The sequence below is a fragment of the Callionymus lyra genome, chromosome 9, assembly GCF_982586985.1.
Source record: "Callionymus lyra chromosome 9, fCalLyr1.hap1.1, whole genome shotgun sequence".
NCBI lineage: Eukaryota > Metazoa > Chordata > Actinopteri > Syngnathiformes > Callionymidae > Callionymus > Callionymus lyra.
Window position 1 is genome coordinate 14,231,721 of NC_141826.1, and position 21,957 is coordinate 14,253,677.

Here is a 21,957-nt window from a genome sequence, read left to right on the forward strand (position 1 = left end):
CAATAATTGAATACATCAGAAGAAGATTATTCGTACGTGCTGCACCAAACTCACATGAAGCAGAAGATATTTAAGAAAAAACAATAACTCTGAGAGCCATTTAATTCATTCTTCAAGCTTGTAAAAAGAGGAGTAACATACTTTCACAAACATGCTTTGAAATCTCTACACAGAAGTCTCCATTGAGTTCTTCTGGGGTAAAAAAAAAGGCTGATTATTTTCATTGGTCGAACTGAGAAGAAAAAAATGACGACCGACCAATGATTCTTTTGTTCCCACCCACTTGTGTTGCAACATAAACGCTTCAGTTTGTAGGTTTTGTATCTCAAACTTGGCTGGACTTGTGGTGAAGATGTTTTACGTTTATTTTCTCTTCGTCTTTGTCTCGACTGGAGGTAAGAATTATCAGCATTATGAACTTTTAGTTCATTAAAACCCTTGATTAACTTGTAATAACAATAATTTGTTCTGTTTTTTTTCATCTTCCTCATTGTTTTCATCTGTTGTTTTGAGTTTTCGTTTGAAATCCTTTTGATTCTGGATGAGTTAGTTTTGTGTTTCTATAAATTCACCTGAAACATTCGTAACAAACTGTTCAAGAAAGTTTTTTAGGTTATTTGGTACTATTTCAACCAAAAATAGATTTTTATTTTATTTTAACATTTCTGCAGTACTCAGCTTTTTACTGACAAATTGTTGTGGAATAAAGATAAATTGTGAATTAAAATGTTCACAATTTTACATTTACACAAAACAATGACATGTTTAATCTGTTCCAGGATGTGATCAAAACTTCTCAACAATCACCGTACTTGTTGGACAGGATGTGACTTTCAAATGCAACATTGAGAACAGACTCGGAGACTTACAGTGGACCAGATTAACTTCTGACAACCTGCTGGAAGTTTTAGTCTCTGTGGCTCGCTTTGGAAGATTATCTTCAAACAAGATTCGATTCACTGCAAAACGTGACTCAGATCATTTTGATCTGAATCTTAGCAGAGCAGAGTCTGGAGACACTGGATTTTACTTCTGCAGTGAAGTTTTGTACTTAAAGACGACATTTATGAATACAATGTTTCTGCATGTTAAAGGTAAACGTATCTTCTTCGCCACTATTGATACAGATTAAAATCACATATTTACATTTATAATATTTAACTTCTGTGATAAATCTGTTTTCATTCTCCATTTTAATCAATCATCTCTAAATATTTGTACTTCTTCACAGACAGAGATGCTGATGTAACTGATGTGGTTCAGACTGATCTGCTGCATTCAGGAACCTCCGGTAATCTTCAATGTTCACTCCTCACAAAGAAGAAAAACTCATGTTCTGGAAAGGAATCAGTTTACTGGTTCAAATCTGGAGCAGACAAGGCACCACATTTTCTCTTGGCTCGTGACATTGGAGGTGATGAATGTGAAGAAAACTCCACGATTCAGTCGAGGAAATGTTTCTACAACTTGTCCAGAGACGTGAGCTCCTCTCACCATGAGACCCTCTACTGCGCCGTGGTCTCATGTGGACACATTTTTGTTGGAAATAGATCCAAAGACAGTCAAGGTATTCTAACCAAACATTTTACATTGTTGAATTCACTTGTAAATGTATTTTCCAACAGGAAATAATAGCAGTGACTTCAGAAGTAAACTGGAGATTGTGTTTGGTGCTGGTCTCTCCATTTGTCTGCTCATTATTCTTCTAATGACCTACATCATCTGGAAACTAAAGCAAGATTTAAACAGTAAGAATATATATTTTTTTATCCACAAATTAAAAATGATACAAAATAAGTAACATCTGATCCATTATTTACTTAGAAAGTAGTTTTTGGATTTAAAAAAGTTAATTGATGGTTCGAATTTCTTTTCTTGTCTTGGTTTCTTCTGATGTTTAATGTGTAAAGATGTGAAAGGAAGACTAACTGTTAGATCTTTCTTTTTTTAAACGTAGATCAGTGAATTAGGTGCACCTTCAATGTTCTTGCTTCCGAATGATGCAATAGTTTGACTTTCTTTTGTCAGTTATTCTTCATGAGAACTCTGAAGTTCCAAAAGTCTGTTTCCTGCCACAAACTTTCTTTTTGTTCTTCTTTCACCTCGAATTCCTCACTTCAGATGATGATTACACACAAAGACAAAATAGAAATAAAGGGGTTGACTTTTTTGGGGGGGGGGTGAAAATACATTGTTTTTTAATCATCAGGGATGTGTTTTGTCTTCATCACCTCCCCGTTCAACATATGTTTACATATCCTATAATTCCTTGATTTATATTAGAAATCTTTAAGTTGAGATTTGTTTTGGAAATTGGTTATTTCTGTTATTTTTTTCAGAATAAAACATATTAGTATTGATTTGTCTATGACTGAATTTTAACTCATATTTACTGGCATGAATCTATATATATATATATACTGTATATATATATATATATATATATATATATATATATATATATATATATATATATATATATATATATATATATATATATATATATATATATATATATATATATATATATATATATAAGAGAGATGAACCACAGGATCCAGTAACATCAGGTTCTGGCGGTTTTTAGGGGGATCGTCTACAGTTGATCTCATCAATGCTGTCAAGAGAAGAATAGAGACTGAAAGTTCAGAGAATTTTTCACACTATTTTGGTTGGAGGTTTAATGAAACATGTTCATCTGCGTAATATTTTCTTTCCTCTATAGAATCTTCACGTTTTCAACCAACGTCCAAAGCTGATGACGGGGACCAGCAGGTAGAAACCAGACGTCACCGAACTTCTCTATTTATCCATCAGTACTAATATGTTTCTTGTTTTCCAGCAGGACAATTCTGAATCATTGGTTTACGCTGTACCGAGTTACACCAAGAGGAGAAGCGGAAGAAAGGAAAAACGTGTGGATCTACAGGAAAACGTGATCTATTCTGGGGTCAATGTGAAGGAATAGATTTGTCATCATGATGCTCCTGCTGGACCTCAGATGAGCCTGGATGTGGAAACACCAGAGAGATCCTTCCCAAGAGAACAAGAGGCCAAAAGAGGAGTCTGGCCTGCTCGGATCTTCAAGGATTGATACGTCACAACCTCAACCTCTACTCTGGAGCTAAATCAATCTATAGAAAGAACTGTGTGGATGGACTAGGAGGAAGATCAGGAACATTGGAAGCCTCATGGACAACTCCTTTAACAGACATAATACAGTCAAGTAATTTAATTTTCTTAATATATACAATATTTTCATTAATAACTATATTCACACAAGTCAACTTTTAAATTGCGGCATCATTTAATCATGAAATATCAAAATGAAGAATGTTGGACTGTGAGGGAGGTCTTTGTGGTTTTGTCACATGCAGTGAGAAGAAGAAACAAATGTTCTTGACCTCATTAAGAAAGAGAAAGGAAGTTTAAATAAGTGACCAAAGTAACATGAACGTTTCTATTCAAGCTCAGATTCTATTGCGTAATATCTGACATCTGTGACGTTCAAACATGTTCTAGCTTTTGAGTGACTATTGGTGAAGATAAACATGGAATCAAAAATAAATAAAAAAGTTTGTGACTCACAGAAGGTTGTGTGATGATAACTGGTGTTGCTATCTTGACGATCAGACAAAATCATTTATAGAAAAGCTTTATTCATCCCCAGAGGGGAAACACACATTTCAAAACATGACAAAAGTTTTCCATCCTGCTTTTGAATTAAAACTTCTCAGAGCGATCTGATTTGATTCTGAAAAAACGTCATAGTGTTTCTACTGTATGGAAGGAAATATTGAACTCAAATTGCGAGTTTGAAACTCTTATTGTCGTCTGTTGAACAGTTGTATTGTTCTAATCTAGGAGCTAACAGTTTCCAACGAGCAGCAACTGGTGAACAACATCACCAACAGGTAGATATTCAGGGATAGTTATCCAACTAAATGTCTCTTTAAATGATATGTTATCCTAAACCAGCAAGTCAAAGAAAAAATAAAGATTTTGGTTTTGCTGCACAGAGCTACATCGACAGGATTTATTTCCGAGAGTCTCTTTCTATAACGGAGGGAGGCAGCAAAGCACAATATCCTCTGAGAAGCTTTAACAAAAAGCGCTGATGAAAAGTAGACAGGAAAATTATTTAATTAAAAACTATTTAAAAACAACTTCAGGGAATTTGAGGTTGACTCTAGAAGCATCCTCAAGCACACTTGTGACGCACACACAAATTCACCTGCACATGCACAGACATATTTTATAGACGATGAATGTTAACTTTACTGGTGAATATTATACTTTGTAATGAGATGTTTGGAACAGTTTATTTTCTTTTCAAAGTATTTATTTTTTTATATTACCGCTGCGCGCAGCATCTTCAGCACCTCGGACAGCTCTTTTGTACGCACCGATAAAACACTTGAAATTGATTTTCAAAGACCTCGGATGTTTGGTTAACAACCTCCAGGGAGGTCACATGAGAGAGATAAGTATATGAAGCAACATGAAGCACAATCGACAACAGCTCCTAAAAAAGGAGCAGCCACAGCAAAAAGAAAAAAATGTGGGCGTGTGAACGACCGACATCACTGATCTTTTCAAACAGATCTCTGTGTGGTCGTCAACAGGAAGTAAAAGCAGCTCAAATGTAGCAAACAAAAACTAATTCAACACAGAAACATGATTGTTAGTGCATTTGTGTTGTAGGTGTGATCCCGTGTGAGTGTTTGTGTTAGATTTTTACATTAAATTTGAATTGTTTATTGTCAGGCTCTCTATATTTAAAGCTTCTATCTTAAAATATAGAGAGCCTGACTTTAGTTTGACTGAGAACATGTTGAGTTCATATTTACATCAACAATAAATTAAAGATATTTATTTTACCATTACATTAATTTTGAAAAAAAAAATCCTAGGCTTTTTTTACCATCTTAATTTACTTGTCAGTCACAAATACAAAACAAAACCTAGAAATAAATGTTTGAGTTTTAATGATGGAAGCAGTGGTCAAGGAGGAAAGTTTGTAAAACTGGACATTTATTGGCAATTTGACACAAATAGTAACCATACAAATACTCCATTATGTTATTATTAGTGTTACTTTTTGTCCTCAGGTCTTGGACTTGACAAAAGGGTAGCATCTGAACCTCCTCAGTGTTGAAAGAGTTTTGTCTTTATGAACCGTTTTCAACCAGTGACAGTTTTTGATCTTTTCAACCAAGCAGGACTTTTGATTTCACTTGAAACATCAATGGTGTAATTGTCATGTGACATCACAGGAACAATCTAGTGGATGATTCAGTTGGAAAGCAAAGTGATGATAGAATGTCGTTTTAAAAACCATCTGTTTTTGTCGACTGATCGAGATGATGCAACCATGGAAGCTGGTTTGTTGAACTTTGTCTCCTTTATGTTGAAGGCTATTAATCCCAATCAAATAATCCAGAAGGAGGAAGAATTTGACCTCCAGTAATCTTCTATTCACGTCCTCTCACACCAGTATTTTTGACGTTATCTTGCATATCAGGATTCTCTTTTCCATTTTTTCCTCTTGTTGTAAATTGGTGCAGCAAAGACCAGAACGTCCTCATTAACCTGCCGGATTATAAGAAAACACAGTGATATACTTTGAGAATAATCTGGATTGAGTTGCTCAGTGTGTTCTTTTAAAGTTTTACCTCCTGGTCTTCATGAGCATTTGTTGAAAAGCAGCTACAACATAATAATAAAAACAAATATAAGTCACACATTCATATGAACCTCAAAACCAATATTCTGTAGATGTCAAACATTTTAAACTTGTCCTGAAGAAGTTCAATGTTTTGTGTTTGTTTCAAAATCAAAATCATAAGTCATTTGATTTTAAATCATGTTTCTTTCAAACCAAGTTTCTCGTACCTTCAGACGACCTACTTCAACGCTTACAGTTCAAAGCAGGAAATGGGCTGTCACTTATGTGCATTGACGTGTTTGTGTGGTTGTGGGAGGAAATAGAAGTAGCTCAGGACTTTGCAAAATGGAAGATATGAAGTAACAAGAGCGAGCAGAAAACATCAACTAGTGTGAACTAAAAAGTTCAGCATGTATTCGACTTGAATTAAAACATATTATTATATGTTAAAACTTTGTTAGTCTGATTGAAATGTGGTTGAAAAATGAATAAACGTGGAGAAACTTAAAGTAAGTAAGTAAGTAAGTAAGTAAGTAATATTTATTTATATAGCGCTTTTCTAGACCAGGGTCACAAAGCGCTTAAACAAACAAAACAATATTAAAAAAAGTATATACACTTTAAAGATCAAGATAATACTGAGAACAACACAGGAGTTCCAGAAAATCAAGGAAAAGCCTGAACAAATATAAACATCTTAAGATGTTTCTTGAAGGAGTCAGTAGATCCATCAAGCGCAAAGAGAGAGGAAGATTGTTCCAAAGCTTAGGAGCAACAGCCTGAAAAGATTTCTCTCCTCTGGTCCTGAGTCGTGTGCGTGGAACCATAATTAGATTCTAATCCACAGACCTCAGAGCCCGAGCTGGGGTGTAAGGCTGGATCAGAGCAGTTATCAGTTTTATCAAACATTAAATGAAAATCAATCAGCCAGTGAGAGATAAATACTTACCACATCGTCACGGTAAATCCACTAACATCGACACTTTGACGTGAAACGTCTTCATCTGTTGCCTTCAAAGAGAAACAAAAAAGGGGTGGGAACAAGAACATGTACCTGTGATTTGATAGGTTGATCTCAAAACGCCCCTTTTAATATTGAAACATCCTCCTCATCTTCTTCTTAGCTTTTGCACACAATAAATAAACGTTTTTGACAGTTCACCTCCACTCAGATCATATTTCAACAACTTTACTGGATGGAACAACAACACATTTTATTTAATGACCTTTTGTAGTGATTATTTTAAGTGTCAAAACACTGTTAAACTGAGTTTGAGACCCTTTATCTGAATTGTCATAAGTTTAAATAAACATTTGGAAAACTGTGGAGATTCATAAAGACAGTAGATGCATTTGATGACACAGTTTATAAAGTTCATGAAGATAAGTCACTCTCGTAACACACTCCACAGAACGAACACACAATTTAGTCACAAAATCTAGTAAACTGTTTATATTGTTGATTACCTTTTTCTAATTACTTTAAAACTTTAAATCCCCCTTAAAGGTTACACTTTGATTTGATTTTTATCTAATTATAAACTAAAGTTTTTTTATTTTTATTTTAAAACAGTTTCAGATCCAGCAGAACTTGTTGTTCACAGTTGAATGGAAAGTTTATTTTTGTTGTGGTCGTCAGACGCTCTTCCTGTCTATTGCTGCACAAGGTTTAGAAAAGTGGACTTTTTTTCATCTCTGGGTGTGAAGTAACGACATGAGAGCTGCACAAACATAAATACCCTCTGCAAACCTCATCCTGCATGAAGGTGTGACTTGAACTGCAGCAGTCGAGCGTCATGAACATGCTCTGTGGAGTCAAGTCCATTTTGAAAGACATTAAAACACTCAACATGTCCCTTTTTCATGTTTTATGATATTTAATTACCTTTTATTTGCCCATTTGCCCAAAAAGCTTGCTTAAATGTTTTGTGTGAACATGTTTAAAAGACATGTTACACTAGGAGTCATTAGACAGGAAGCACATCAAGCCTCAGAGAGAAGAAGACAGGAAGTCAGGGGCCATTGCTTGACAGGTTTTAATGTTGCACACTTTCATCATATTTCTGTCTTTATGTGTCACTGAAATGTAACTTAAATGGAAAAATATATATATCTAGTGAGTATAAACAACATGGAGTATGTAAAGTATTGCACATAAATTTGATTTGAATAGAAAAAACCTTAAAACTGTCGCTATTCCATATCTTTGTAAATCATTTTTTTTCTTCTGTATTTATTTGAAAAGATTAAATTACACGTTTTTTTTTTTAAATCAATTAAATCATCATTTAATTCTTGTTTTTAAGTAAATCATTTACTTATTGTAATATACTTAAAAAATAACCATCATAATTAAATATGTATCATTTTCTTTTAATTACATTTTATTGATTGCCTAAATTTTTTTTTTTATATCTTTGTTGGATTATTTATCTTTCTCTGTGTCTTCAGGTTAATGGCCAACATGTATAATCTATTAATTTGTTTGTTCATTCAAAATGTAATGTGCTACTCTTGGGTCACAGATGACAGAGGAGCGGTTCTGATCCACGTAGAAACGTAGTTTGGCCTCTTTTATCCGGAATCTTGTCATGTAATTTAATCTTATTATAAAGTTCAGAAATACTAGAAAAACACCAAAGAAAGAGGAAAATAGACATTCTTCACAAGCAGGATCAACATCTTTTGTCACATCCATCTTCATTCTCATAGTGAGTCAAAGAATGTTGTGTTAAGAAGCCCAATAAATAAGAGACGCTTCTAAGACTTCCTCCAAAAATCAAGTTAAAAGTTCAAATATAAATATATAAACAATAATTGAATACATCAGAAGAAGATTATTCGTTCGTGCTGTACCAAACTCACATGAAGCAGAAGATATTTAAGAAAAAACAATAACTCTGAGAGCCATTTAATTCATTCTTCAAGCTTGTAAAAAGAGGAGTAACATATTTTCACAACCATGCTTTGAAATCTCTACACAGAAGTTTCCATTGAGTTCTTCTGGGGTAAAAAAAATGCAGATTATTTTGATTGGTCGAACTGAGAAGAAACAAACGACGACCGACCAATGATTCTTTTGTTCCCACCCACTTGTGTCGCAACATAAACGCTTTGTTTGTAGGTTTTGTATCTCAAACTTGGCTGGACTTGTGGTGAAGATGTTTTACATTTATTTTCTCTTCGTATTTGTCTCGACTGGAGGTAAGAATTATCAGCTTTATGAACTTTTAGTTCATTAAAACACTTGATTTACTTGTAATAACAATAATTTGTTCTGTTTTTTATATACTACTTACTCGTTGTTTTCATCTGTTATTTTTTAGTTTTTGTTTGAAATCATTTTGATTCTGGATGAGTTAGTTTTGTGTTTCTCTAAATTCATCAGAAACATTCGTAATAAACCGATCAAATTGTTTTGGTTATTTGGTACAATTTCAACCAAAAATAGATCTTTATTTTATCTTAACATTATAGCAATACTCAGCTTTTTATTGAGAAATTGAGAAAAATTGGTGTGGAATAAAAATAAATTGTGAATTAAAACGTTCACAATTTTACATTTACACAAAAAAATGACATGTTTAATCTGTTTCAGGATGTGATCAAAACTTCTCAACAATCACCGTACTTGTTGGACAGGATGTGACTTTCAAATGCAACATTGGGACGAGCTATGGAATCACACAGTTAACCAGATTAACTTCTGACAACCTGCTGGAAGTTTTACTCTCTATGGATCACTCTGGAAGTCGAATAATAACCAAGTCTCCCCGATTGACCGCAAAACGTGACTCAGATCATTTTGATCTGAATCTTAGCAGAGCAGAGACTGGAGACACTGGATTTTACTTCTGCAGTGAAGTTTTGTTCTTAAAGACGACATTTATAAATACATTTTTTCTGCACGTTAAAGGTAAGGAGTATCTTATTCGCCACTATTGATACAGATCAGAATCACATATTTATATTTACAATATTTAACTTCCGTGTTAAATCTGTTTTCATTCTCCATTTTAATCAATCATAACTAAATATTTGGACTTCTTCACAGACAGAGATTCTGATATAACTGATGTGGTTCAGACTGATCTGCTGCATTCAGGAACCTCCGGTAATCTTCAATGTTCACTCCTCACAAAGAAGAAAAACTCATGTTCTGGAAAGGAATGAGTTTACTGGTTCAAATCTGGAGCAGACAAGGCACCGAGTTTTCTCTTGGCTCGTGACATTAGAGGAGATGAATGTGAAGAAAACTCTACCATTCAGTCGAGGAAATGTTTCTACACCTTGTCCAGAGACGTGACCTCCTCTCACCATGAGACCCTCTACTGCGCCGTGGTCTCATGTGGAAACATTTTTTGGGGAAATGGATCCAAAGACAGTCAAGGTATTTTAACCAGATATTTAATATTATTGAATTCACTTGTAAATGTATTTTCCAACAGGAAATAATAGCAGTGACTTCAGAAGTAAACTGGAGATTGTGTTTGGTGCTGGTCTCGCCATTTTTTTATCCACAAATTAAAAATGATACAAAATAAGTAACATCTGATCCATTGTTTACTTAGAAAGTCGTTTTTGGATTCAAAAAAGTTAATTGATGGTTCGAATTTATTTTCTTGTCTTGGTTTCTTCTGATGTTTAATGTGTAAAGATGTGAAAGGAAGACTAACTGTTAGATCTTTCTTTTTTTAAACGTAGATCAGTGAATTAGGTGCACCTTCAATGTTCTTGCTTCGGAATGATGCAATAGTTTGACTTCATATTGACTCTTATTTTTTTCTCTTCATGAGAACTCTGAAGTTCCAAAAGTCTGTTTCCTGCCACAAACTTTCTTTTTGTTCTTCTTTCACCTCGAATTCCTCACTTCAGATGATGATTACACACAAAGACAAAATAGAAAAGAAGGGGTTGACTTTTTTTTTGGGGGGGGGGTGAAAATACATTGTTTTTTAATCATCAGGGATGTGTTTTGTCTTCATCACCTCCCCGTTCAACGTATGTTTACATATCCTATAATTGCTTGATTTATATTAGAAATCTTTAAGTTGATATTTGTTTTGGAAATTGGTTATTTCTGTTATTTTTTTCAGATAAAATCATATTAGTATTGATTTGTCTATGACTGAATTTTAACTCATTTTTACTGGCATGAATCTATATATATATATATACCTATGTGTATATATATATGTATATACTGTATATATAAGAGAGATGAACCACAGGATCCAGTAACATCAGGTTCTGGTGGTTTTTAGGAGGATCATCTACAGCTGATCTCATCAATGCTGTCAAGAGAAGAATAGAAACTCAAACTAGAGACAGGAAGCACAAGTGAAAGTTCAGAGAAGTTTTCACGTTATTTTGGTTGAAAGTTTAATGAAACACGTTCATCTGCGTAATATTTTCTTTCCTCTATAGAATCTTCACGTTTTCAACCAACGTCCAAAGCTGATGACGGGGACCAGCAGGTAGAAATCAGACGTCACTGAACTTCTCTATTTATCCATCAGTACTAATATGTTTCTCGTTTTCCAGCAGGACAATTCTGAATCATTGGTTTACACTGTGCCGAGTTACGCCAAGAGGAGAAGCGGAAGAAAGGAAAAACGTGTGGATATACAGGAAAACGTGATCTATTCTGGGGTCAATGTGAAGGAATAGATTTGTCATCATGATACTTATGTTGGACCTCAGATGAGCCTGGACGTGGAAACACCAGAGAGATCCTTCACAAGAGAACAAGAGGCCAAAAGAGGAGTCTGACCTGCTCGGATCTTCAAGGATTGATACGTCACAACCTCAACCTCTACTCAGGAACTACTTCAATCAATAGAAAGAACTGTGTGGATGGACTAGGAGGAGGATCAGGAACATTGGAAGCCTCATGGACAACTCCTTTAACAGACATAATACAGTCAAGTAATTTAATTGTCTTAATATATACAATATTTTCATTGATAACTATATTCACACAAGTCAACTTTTAAATTGCGGCCTTATTTAATAATGCAATATCAAAATGAAGAATGTTTGGACTGTGAGGAAGGTCTTTGTGGTTTTGTCACATGCAGTGAGAAGAAGAAACAAATGTTCTTGACCTCATTAAGAAAGACACAGGAAGTTTAAATAAGTGACCAAAGTAACATGAACGTTTCTATTCAAGCTCAGTTTCTATTGTGTAATATCTGACATCTGTGACGTTTAAACATGTTCTACCTTTTGAGTGACTATTGGTGAAGATAAACATGGAATCAAAAATAAATAAAAAAGTTTGTGACTCACAGAAGGTTGTGTGATGATAACTGGTGTTGCTATCTTGACGATCAGACAAAATCATTTCAAAACATGACAAAAGTTTTCCATCCTGCTTTTGAATTAAAACTTCTCAGAGAGATCTGATTTGATTCTGAAAAAACGTCATAGTGTTTCTACTGTATGGAAGGAAATATTGAACTCAAATTGCGAGTTTGAAACTCTTATTGTCGTCTGTTGAACAGTTGTATTGTTCTAATCTAGGAGCTAACGGTTTCCAACGAGCAGCAACTGGTGAACAACATCACCAACAGGTAGATATTCAGGGATAGTTATCCAACTAAATGTCTCTTTAAATGATATGTTATCCTAAACCAGCAAGTCAAAGAAAAAATAAAGATTTTGGTTTTGCTGCACAGAGCTACATCGACAGGATTTATTTCCGAGAGTCTCTTTCTATAACGGAGGGAGGCAGCAAAGCACAAGATCCTCTGAGAAGCTTTAACAAAAAGCACTGATGAAAAGTAGACAGGAAAATTATTTAATTAAAAACTATTTAAAAACAACTTCAGGGAATTTGAGGTTGACTCTAGAAGCATCCTCAAGCACACTTGTGACGCACACACAAATTCACCTGCACATGCACAGACATATTTTATAGACGATGAATGTTAACTTTACTGGTGAATATTATACTTTGTAATGAGATGTTTGGAACAGTTTATTTTCTTTTCAAAGTATTTATTTTTTTATATTACCGCTGCTCGCAGCATCTTCAGCACCTCGGACAGCTCTTTTGTACGCACCGATAAAACACTTGAAATTGATTTTCAAAGACCTCGGATGTTTGGTTAACCACCTCCAGGGAGGTCACATGAGAGAGATAAGTATATGAAACAACATGAAGCACAATCGACAAAAGCTCCTAAAAAAGGAGCAGCCACAGCAAAAAGAAAAAAATGTGGGCGTGTGAACGACCGACATCACTGATCTTTTCAAACAGATCTCTGTGTGGTCGTCAACAGGAAGTAAAAGCAGCTCAAATGTAGCAAACAAAAACTATTTCAACACAGAAACATGATTGCTTATGTATCTGTGTGTGTTGGTGCTTGTTAGTGCATTTGTGTTGTAGGTGTGATCCCGTGTGAGTGTTTGTGTTAGATTTTTACATTAAATTTTAATTGTTTATTGTCAGGCTCTCTATATTTAAAGCTTCTATCTTAAAATATAGAGAGCCTGACTTTAGTTTGACTGAGAACATGTTGAGTTCATATTTACATCAACAATAAATTAAAGATATTTATTTTACCATTACATTCATTTTGAAAAAAAAAATCCTAGGCTTTTTTTACCATCTTAATTTACTTGCCAGTCACAAATACAAAACAAAAACTAGAAATAAATGTTTGAGTTTTAATGATGGAAGCAGTGGTCAAGGAGGAAAGTTTGTAAAACTGGACATTTATTGGCAATTTGACACAAATAGTAACCATACAAATACTCCATTATGTTATTATTAGTATTACTTTTTGTCCTCAGGTCTTGGACTTGACAAAAGGGTGGCATCTGAACCTCCTCAGTGTTGAAAAAGTTGTGTCTTTATGAACCGTTTTCAACCAGTGACAGTTTTTGATCTTTTCAACCAAGCAGGACTTTTGATTTATCTTTAAACATCAATGGTGTAATTGTCATGTGACATCACAGGAACAATCTAGTGGATGATTCAGTTGGAAAGCAAAGTGATGATAGAATCTCGTTTTAAAAACCATCTGTTTTTGTCGACTGATCGAGATGATGCAACCATGGAAGCTGGTTTGTTGAACTTTATCTCCTTTATGTTGAAGGCTCTTAATCCCAATCAAATATTCCAGAAGGAGGAAGAATTTGACCTCCAGTAATCTTCTATTGACGTCCTCTCACACCAGTATTTATGACGTTATCTTGCATATCAGGATTCTCTTTTCCATTTTTTCCTCTTGTTGTAAATTGGTGCAGCATAGACCAGAACGTCCTCATTAACCTGCTGGATTATAAAAAAAACACAGTGATATACATTGAGAATAATCTGGATTGAGTTGCTCAGTGTGTTCTTTTAAAGTTTTACCTCATGGTCTTCATGATCTTTGGTCTGCATTTGTTGAAAAGCAGCTACAAAATAATAATAAAAACAAATATAAGTCACACATTCATATGAACCTCAAAACCAATATTCTGTAGATGTCAAACATTTTAAACTTGTCCTGAAGAAGTTCAATGTTTTGCGTTTGTTTCAAATTCAAAATCAAAACTCATTTGATTTTAAATCATGTTTCTTTTAAACCAAGTTTCTCGTACCTTCAGACGACCTACTTCAACCCTGACAGTTGAAAGCAGGAAATGGGCTGTCACTTATGTGCATTGACGTGTTTGTGTGGTTGTGGGAGGAAATAGAAGTAGCTCGGGACTTTGCAAAATGGAAGATATGAAAGTAAGAAGAGCGAGCAGAAAGCATCTACTAGTGGGAACTAAAAAGTTCAGCACGTATTCAACTTGAATTAAAACATATTATTATATGTTAAATCTTTGTTAGTCTGATTCCAATGTAGTTGAAAAAAAGAATAAATGTGGAGAAACTTTATCAAACATTAAATGAAAATCAATCAGCCAGTGAGAGATAAATACTTACCACATCGTCACGGTAAATCCACTAACATCGACACTTTGACGTGAAACGTCTTCATCTGTTGCCTTCAAAGAGAAACCAAAAAGGGGTGGGAACAAGAACATGTACCTGTGATTTGATAGGTTGATCTCAAAACGCCCCTTTTAATATTGAAACATCCTCCTCATCTTCTTCTTAGCTTTTGCACACAATAACTAAACGTTTTTGACAGTTCACCTCCACTCAGATCAGACTTCAACAACTTTACTGGATGGAACAACAACAAATTTCATTTTATGACCTTTTGTAGTGATTATTTTAAGTGTCAAAACACTGTTAAACTGAGTTTGAGACCCTTTATCTGAATTGTCATAAGTTTAAATAAACATTTGGAAAACTGTGGAGATTCATAAAGACAGTAGATTGATTTGATGACACAGTTTATAAAGTTCATGAAGAAAAGTCACCCTCGTAACACACTCCACAGAACGAACACACAATTTAGTCACAAAATCTAGTAAACTGTTTATATTGTTTATTACCTTTTTCTAATTACTTTAAAACTTTAAATCCCCCTTAAAGGTTACACTTTGATTTGATTTTTATCTAATTATAAACTAAGTTTTTTTTTATTTTTATGTTAAAACAGTTTCAGATCCAGCAGAAGAACTTGTTGTTCACAGTTGAATGGAAAGTTTTTGTTGTTGTGGTCGTCAGACGCTCTTCCTGTCTATTGCTGCTCAAGGTTTAGAAAAGGGGACTTTTTTTCATCTCTGGGTGTGAAGTAACCACACGAGAGCTGAACAAACATATAGATCCTCTGCAGACCTCATCCTGCACGAAGGTGTGACTTAAACTTCAGCGTCATGAACATGCTCTGTGGAGTTTATTCCATTTTTAAAGATATTAAAACACTCAACATGTCCCTTTTTCATGTTTTATGATATTTAATTACATTTTATTTGCCCATTTGCCCAAAAAGCTTGCTTAAATGTTTTGTGTTAACATGTGTTAAAGACATGTTTTCTTACACTAGGAGTCATAAGACAGGAAGCACATCAAGCCTCAGAGAGAAGAAGACAGGAAGTCAGGGGCCATTTCTTGACAGGTTTTAATGTTGCACACTTTCATCATATTTATGTCTTTATGTGTCACTGAAATGTAACTTGAATGGAAAAATATATATATTTAGTGAGTATAAACAACATGGAGTATGTAAAGTATTGCACATAAATTTGAGTTTAATAGAAAACACCTTAAAACTGTCGCTATTCCATATCTTTGTAAATCATTTTTTTCTTCTGTATTTATTTGAAAAGATTAAATTACACTTTTTTTTTTTAATCAATTAAATCATCATTTAATTATTGTTTTTAAGTAAATCATTTACCTTAATATACCTAAAAAATAAGCATCATAATTAAATATGTATCATTTTTTTTTATTACATTTTATTGATTGCCTAAATTTTTTTTTTTTATATCTTTGTTGGATTATTTATCTTTCTCTGTGTCTTATGTCAGGTTAATGGCCAACATGTATAATCTATTAATTTGTTTGTTCATTCAAAATGTAATGTGCTCTTGGGTCACAGATGACAGAGGAGCGGTTCTGATCCACGTAGAAACGTAGTTTGGCCTCTTTTATCCGCAATCTCGCCATGTAATTTAATCTTATTATAAAGTTCAGAAATACTAGAAAAACACCAAAGAAAGAGGAAAATAGACATTCTTCACAAGCAGGATCAACATCTTTTGTCACATCCATCTTCATTCTCATAGTGAGTCAAAATATGTTGTGTTCAGAAGCCCAATAAATAAGAGACGCTTCTAAGACTTCCTCCAAAAATCAAGTTAAAAGTTCAAATATAAATATATAAACCATAATTTAATACATCAGAAGAAGATTATTCGTACGTGCTGCACCAAACTCACATGAAGCAGAAGATATTTAAGAAAAAACAATAACTCTGAGAGACATTTAATTCATTCTTCAAGCTTGTAAAAAGAGGAGTAACATATTTTCACAAACATGCTTTGAAATCTCTACACAGAAGTTTCCATTGAGTTCTTCTGGGGTAAAAAAAATGCAGATTATTTTCATTGGTCGAACTGAGAAGAAAAAAACGACGACCGACCAATGATTCTTTTGTTCCCACCCACTTGTGTTGCAACATAAACGCTTTGTTTGTAGGTTTTGTATCTCAAACTTGGCTGGACTTGTGGTGAAGATGTTTTTTACTTATTTTCTCTTCGTCTTTGTCTCGACTGGAGGTAAGAATTATCAGCATTATGAACTTTAGTTCATTAAAACACTTGATTTACTTGTAATAACAATAATTTGTTCTGTTTTTTATATACTACCTACTTGTTGTTTTCATCTGTTGTTTTTTAGTTTTCGTTTGAAATCATTTTGATTCTGGATGAGTTAGTTTCGTGTTTCTCTAAATTCATCAGAAACATTCGTTACAAACCGATCACATTTTTTTGGTTATTTGGTACAATTTCAACCAAAAATAGATTTTTATTTTATTTTAACATTATAGCAATACTCAGCTTTTTATTGAGAAATTGAGAAAAATTGGTGTGGAATAAAAATAAATTGTGAATTAAAACATTCACAATTTTACATTTACACAAAAAAATGACATGTTTAATCTGTTTCAGGATGTGATCAAAACGTCCCCACAATCACCGTACTTGTTGGACAGGATGTGACTTTCAAATGCAACATTGAGACGAGCTATGGAAACACACAGTGGACCAGATTAACTTCTGACAACCAGCTGGAAGTTTTAGCCTCTGTGGATCCCTCTGGAAGTCGAATAATAAACAAGTCTCCCCGATTGACTGCAAAACGTGACTCAGATCATTTTTATCTGAATCTTAGCAGAGCAGAGTCTGGAGACACTGGATTTTATTTCTGCAGTGAAGTTGTGTACTCAAAGATGACATTTATGAATACATTGTTTCTGCATGTTAAAGGTAAAAGTATCTTCTTCGCCACTATTGATACAGATTAAAATCACATATTTACATTTACAATATTTAACTTCCGTGTTAAATTTGTTTTCATTCTCCATTTTAATCAATCATAACTAAATATTTGTACTTCTTCACAGACAGAGATGCTGATGTAACTGATGTGGTTCAGACTGATCTGCTGCATTCAGGAACCTCCGGTAATCTTCAATGTTCACTCCTCACAAAGAAGAAAAAGTCATGTTCTGGAAAAGAATCAGTTTACTGGTTCAAATCTGGAGCAGACAAAGCACCACATTTTCTCTTGGCTCGTGACATTGGAGGAGATGAATGTGAAGAAAACTCTACCATTCAGTCGAGGAAATGTTTCTACACCTTGTCCAGAGACGTGAGCTCCTCTCACCATGAGACCCTCTACTGCGCCGTGGTCTCATGTGGAAACATTTTTTGGGGAAATGGATCCAAAGACAGTCAAGGTATTTTAACCAAATATTTTACATTATTGAATTCACTTGTAAATGTATTTTCCAACAGGAAATAATAGCAGTGACTTCAGAAGTAAACTGGAGATTGTGTTTGGTGCTGGTCTCGCCATTTGTCTGCTCATTATTCTTCTAATGACCTACATCATCTGGAAACTAAAGCAAGATTTAAACAGTAAGGATATATTTTTTATCCACGAATTAAAAATGATACAAAATAAGTAACATCTGATCCATTATTTACTTAGACTTTACAAAGCAGTTTTTGGATTTAAAAAAGTTAATTGATGGTTGGAATTTCTTTTCTTGTCTTGGTTTCTTCTGATGTTTAATGTGTAAAGATGTAAAAAGAAGACCAACTGTTAGATCTTTCTTTTTTTTAAAGGTAGATCAGTGTATTTGGTGCACCTTCAACGTTCTTGCTTCAGAATGATGCAATAGTTTGACTTTCTATTGTCGGTTATTTCTTTCTCTTCAAGAGAACTCTGAAGTTCCAAAAGTCTGTTTCCTGCCACAAACTTTCTTTTTGTTCTTCTTTCACCTCGACTTCCTCACTTTAGATGATGATTACACACAAAGACAAAATAGAAAAGTAGGGTTTGACTTTTTTTTTTCAGTGAAAATACATTGTTTTTTAATCATCAGTGATGAGTATTTTCTTCATCACATGCCCTTTCAACTTATTTTTACATATCCTATAATTCCTTGATTTATATTAGAAGTCCTTAAGATGACATTTGTTTTGCAAATTGGTTATTTCTGGGGTTTTCTTTCACAATAAAACATATAAGTATTGATTTGTCTATGACTGAATCTTAACTTATTTTTACTGGCATGAATGTATATATAAATCAATTCATCTGCTTAATATTTTCATTCCTCTTTAGAATCTTCATGTCTTGATCCAATTTACACCACTGATGACGGGGACCAGCAGGTAGAAACCAGACGTCACTAAACTTCTCTATTCATCCATCAGTATTAATATGTTTCTCATTTTCCAGCAGGACAATTATGAATCATTGGTTTACGCTGTTCCGAGTTACACCAAGAGGAGAAGCGGAAGAAAGGAAAAACGTGTGGATCTACAGGAAAACGTGATCTATTCTGGGGTCAATGTGAAGGAATAGATTTGTCATCATGATGCTCCTGCTGGACCTGAGATGAGCCTGGACGTGGAAACACCAGAGAGATCCTTCACAAGAGAACAAGAGGCCAAAAGAGGAGTCTGACCTGCTCGGATCTTCAAGGATTGATACGTCACAACCTCAACCTCTACTCAGGAACTACTTCAATCAATAGAAAGAACTGTGTGGATGGACTAGGAGGAGGATCAGGAACATTGGGAGCCTCATGGACAACTCCTTTAACTGGAGCAGAATTACGGTCAAAAACTTGTTGAGGAGAACAAATGATCAGTCAGATGTACTCTTGGACAAAAACATAAGAAGTTAGACATTATTGAATATCCATCAAAGATCCTACATGAAACAATCTTTTTCCAGAAACCACAACACCAGAGAGACGCTAAGGAGCGAGAATGCATTTATTGCTATGGATGGACTTTCTTGGAATTTAAAACACATGATTTCAGAATCATACATACATGGTGTCCTTATTTTATTTGACTTTAATGGAAAGTTATATCTAATCTAGATCATTTATATTGTAATTATATTGTTTTTCATTCTTCACGTGAATATGTTCAGTTTCATTAAAACCATTCAAAGTTTCCCTGAAAAAAAAGGAGGAAAAAAACCCTCCACAATTAATAAATGCATCAGAGTTTTGTTTTTTGCAAATAAAAAAACTATAAAACAAATGATATTTCAATTTTTCCCAGAGTTTTTTATGTTCCCCCTCCTTTTCGAGACTCAAAAATGTCTGTTGTAATTAATTTTCGCTTAAATCACTGCTTCTTGATTCTCATTTAGGGATTATCATCTCTTATAACATGAAGCTTCATGGAATGAAATTGATAAAGTGATGATTTTTTCATCAACATTCAAATGTTGTATATAATTAATTCACTTTTAAATTCAATATTCCATGAAATGATGAAATACAATCAAGTCTTGTCTAGAGATGACACATATATTTTCAAGTCTTTCTAGGTTAAAACAAAGGATTCAGGTCAACCAATAAAGTGACACAGAACGTCTCGGTACCTCCCATATCCTCTTGGGTTTCGGCTCATACGCGTCTCCCTGACAGTGAGAACCTCGACTTTGACTGTGACGTTGCTTTTTATTTACTCTCTTGTTCTTCTTTCCACAATTGTTGGTAAGCGTTTGATCGTATTTGTCTCTCAATTGTTTAGTTTTTTTTAATCTTAATATCATTTTTAGTTTTGTCTTTTTTACATTTGTCTCCTTCCATGGGGAAAAAAGGAATTATTATTTGTGTTGAGGAAAAAGTGATTCTTCAATTCAACTATCCAATTTTTTTTATCCTCGTCCAGGATGTGATCAGATCTTCTCTTTAAGCATCGTACTTGCTGAACATGATGTGGCTTTCAAATGCAACATTGAGAGGAGATACAGGGACTTACAGTGGACCAGATTAACTTCTGCCGTAAGCTTTTAGTCTCTCAGATTCCTATGGAAAATCATCTTCAACCAAGTCTCCTCGATTCACTGCAAAACGTGACTCAGATCATTTTGATCTGCATCTCAGCAGAGCAGAGTCTGGAGACACTGGATTTTACTTGTGCAATGAAGTTTTCAACTTCGAGATGACATGAAATGTTTCTACACCTTGTCCAGAGAAGCGAGCTCCTCTCTCACCGTCTCACCATTTGTCTGCTCATTATTCTTCTACTGTTAACCTCCTTACGAGAAATGATGAATCTGTTGGTGAGTAGAAGAGAGAAAAATGTGAAGATAAAGTATCAACATTGAATCATTTATAATAAGGATTTTTCAATCTGCTTTTTTACCTCGATACATTTTTTTCACTGAAGAACAACACGTGCAGCAGGTAAATATTTAAGATGTGAAAGTAAAACATTTTCCATTTTTTCTTGAAATTTTCTCCATCATTCATGCACGGAAGTGTAGATTTGTCTGTGCACTCTGTGGCCATTTTTACTCTGATAAAGGCTGGAGAGGGAGAATACAGAGCAGATGTGAAGAAGAGACATGTTCGAAAGTGATGAGAGGATTGTGAAGAAGAATAAAAATTATTTTCAGGCCTTTGTATCGTTTGAGTGACTTTTGGTGATAAACATGGAATCAAAAATAATGATAATAATAATATGTTGCTATCTTGACGATCAGTCAAAATCAGTAAAAAACATGACACAAGTTTTCCAACCAGCTTTTGAATTAAAACCTCTCAGAGAGATCTGATTTGATTCTGAAAAAACATAATTGTGTTGCTACTGTATGAAAGGAAATAATAAATTCAAATTGCAAGTGTGAAACTCTTATTGTCGTCTGTTGAACAATTGTTTTGTTCTAATCTAGCAGCTAACAGTTTATCACCAGCAGTAGATATTCAGGGATAGTTATCCAACTAAATGTCTCTTTAAATTAGATGTTTTCCTAAACTACATCGACAGGATTTATTTCCGAGAGTCTCTTTTTATAACGGAGGAAGGCAGCAAAGCACAAGATCCTCTAAGAAAAATCACTGATGAAAAGTAGCCAGGAAAATGATCTTAATTAAAGAGTATTTGAAAACAACCTCAGGAATATATGTTGTATGTTGATACTGGTGAATAGTATACTTTGTAATGAGATATTAGGAACAGTTTTTTTTCTTTTCAAAGTTTTTTTTTCTTCTTTCTATTACTGTTGCTCGCAGCGCTTTCAGCACCTCGGACAGCTCTTCGTACGCACCATAAAGACACTTATAATTGATTTTCAAAGATCTGGGATGTTTGGTTAACCACCTCCAGGGAGGTCACTTGTCACAGCAAAA

General features: G+C 34.2%; 2 protein-coding genes across 2 annotated transcripts; both read left to right on the top strand.

Moving 5' to 3' along the window:
* Positions 1-352: 352 nt before the first annotated feature.
* On the top strand, positions 353-3,918 carry LOC148071929 (uncharacterized). The gene is made up of 6 exons (XM_087798622.1): positions 353-395; positions 780-1,094; positions 1,232-1,561; positions 1,626-1,748; positions 2,726-2,775; positions 3,865-3,918. The coding sequence occupies exons 1-6, from the start codon at positions 353-355 to the stop codon at positions 3,916-3,918; spliced, it is 915 nt and encodes a 304-aa protein (XP_087654748.1).
* A 12,882-nt stretch (positions 3,919-16,800) lies between these two features.
* Positions 16,801-19,302, top strand: LOC148071930 (uncharacterized). Its single transcript, XM_087798623.1, has 6 exons — positions 16,801-16,843; positions 17,237-17,554; positions 17,692-18,021; positions 18,086-18,208; positions 18,921-18,970; positions 19,038-19,302. Exons 1-6 carry the CDS (start codon positions 16,801-16,803, stop codon positions 19,161-19,163), a joined length of 990 nt encoding a protein of 329 aa, XP_087654749.1. The 3' UTR covers positions 19,164-19,302.
* Positions 19,303-21,957: the final 2,655 nt, after the last annotated feature.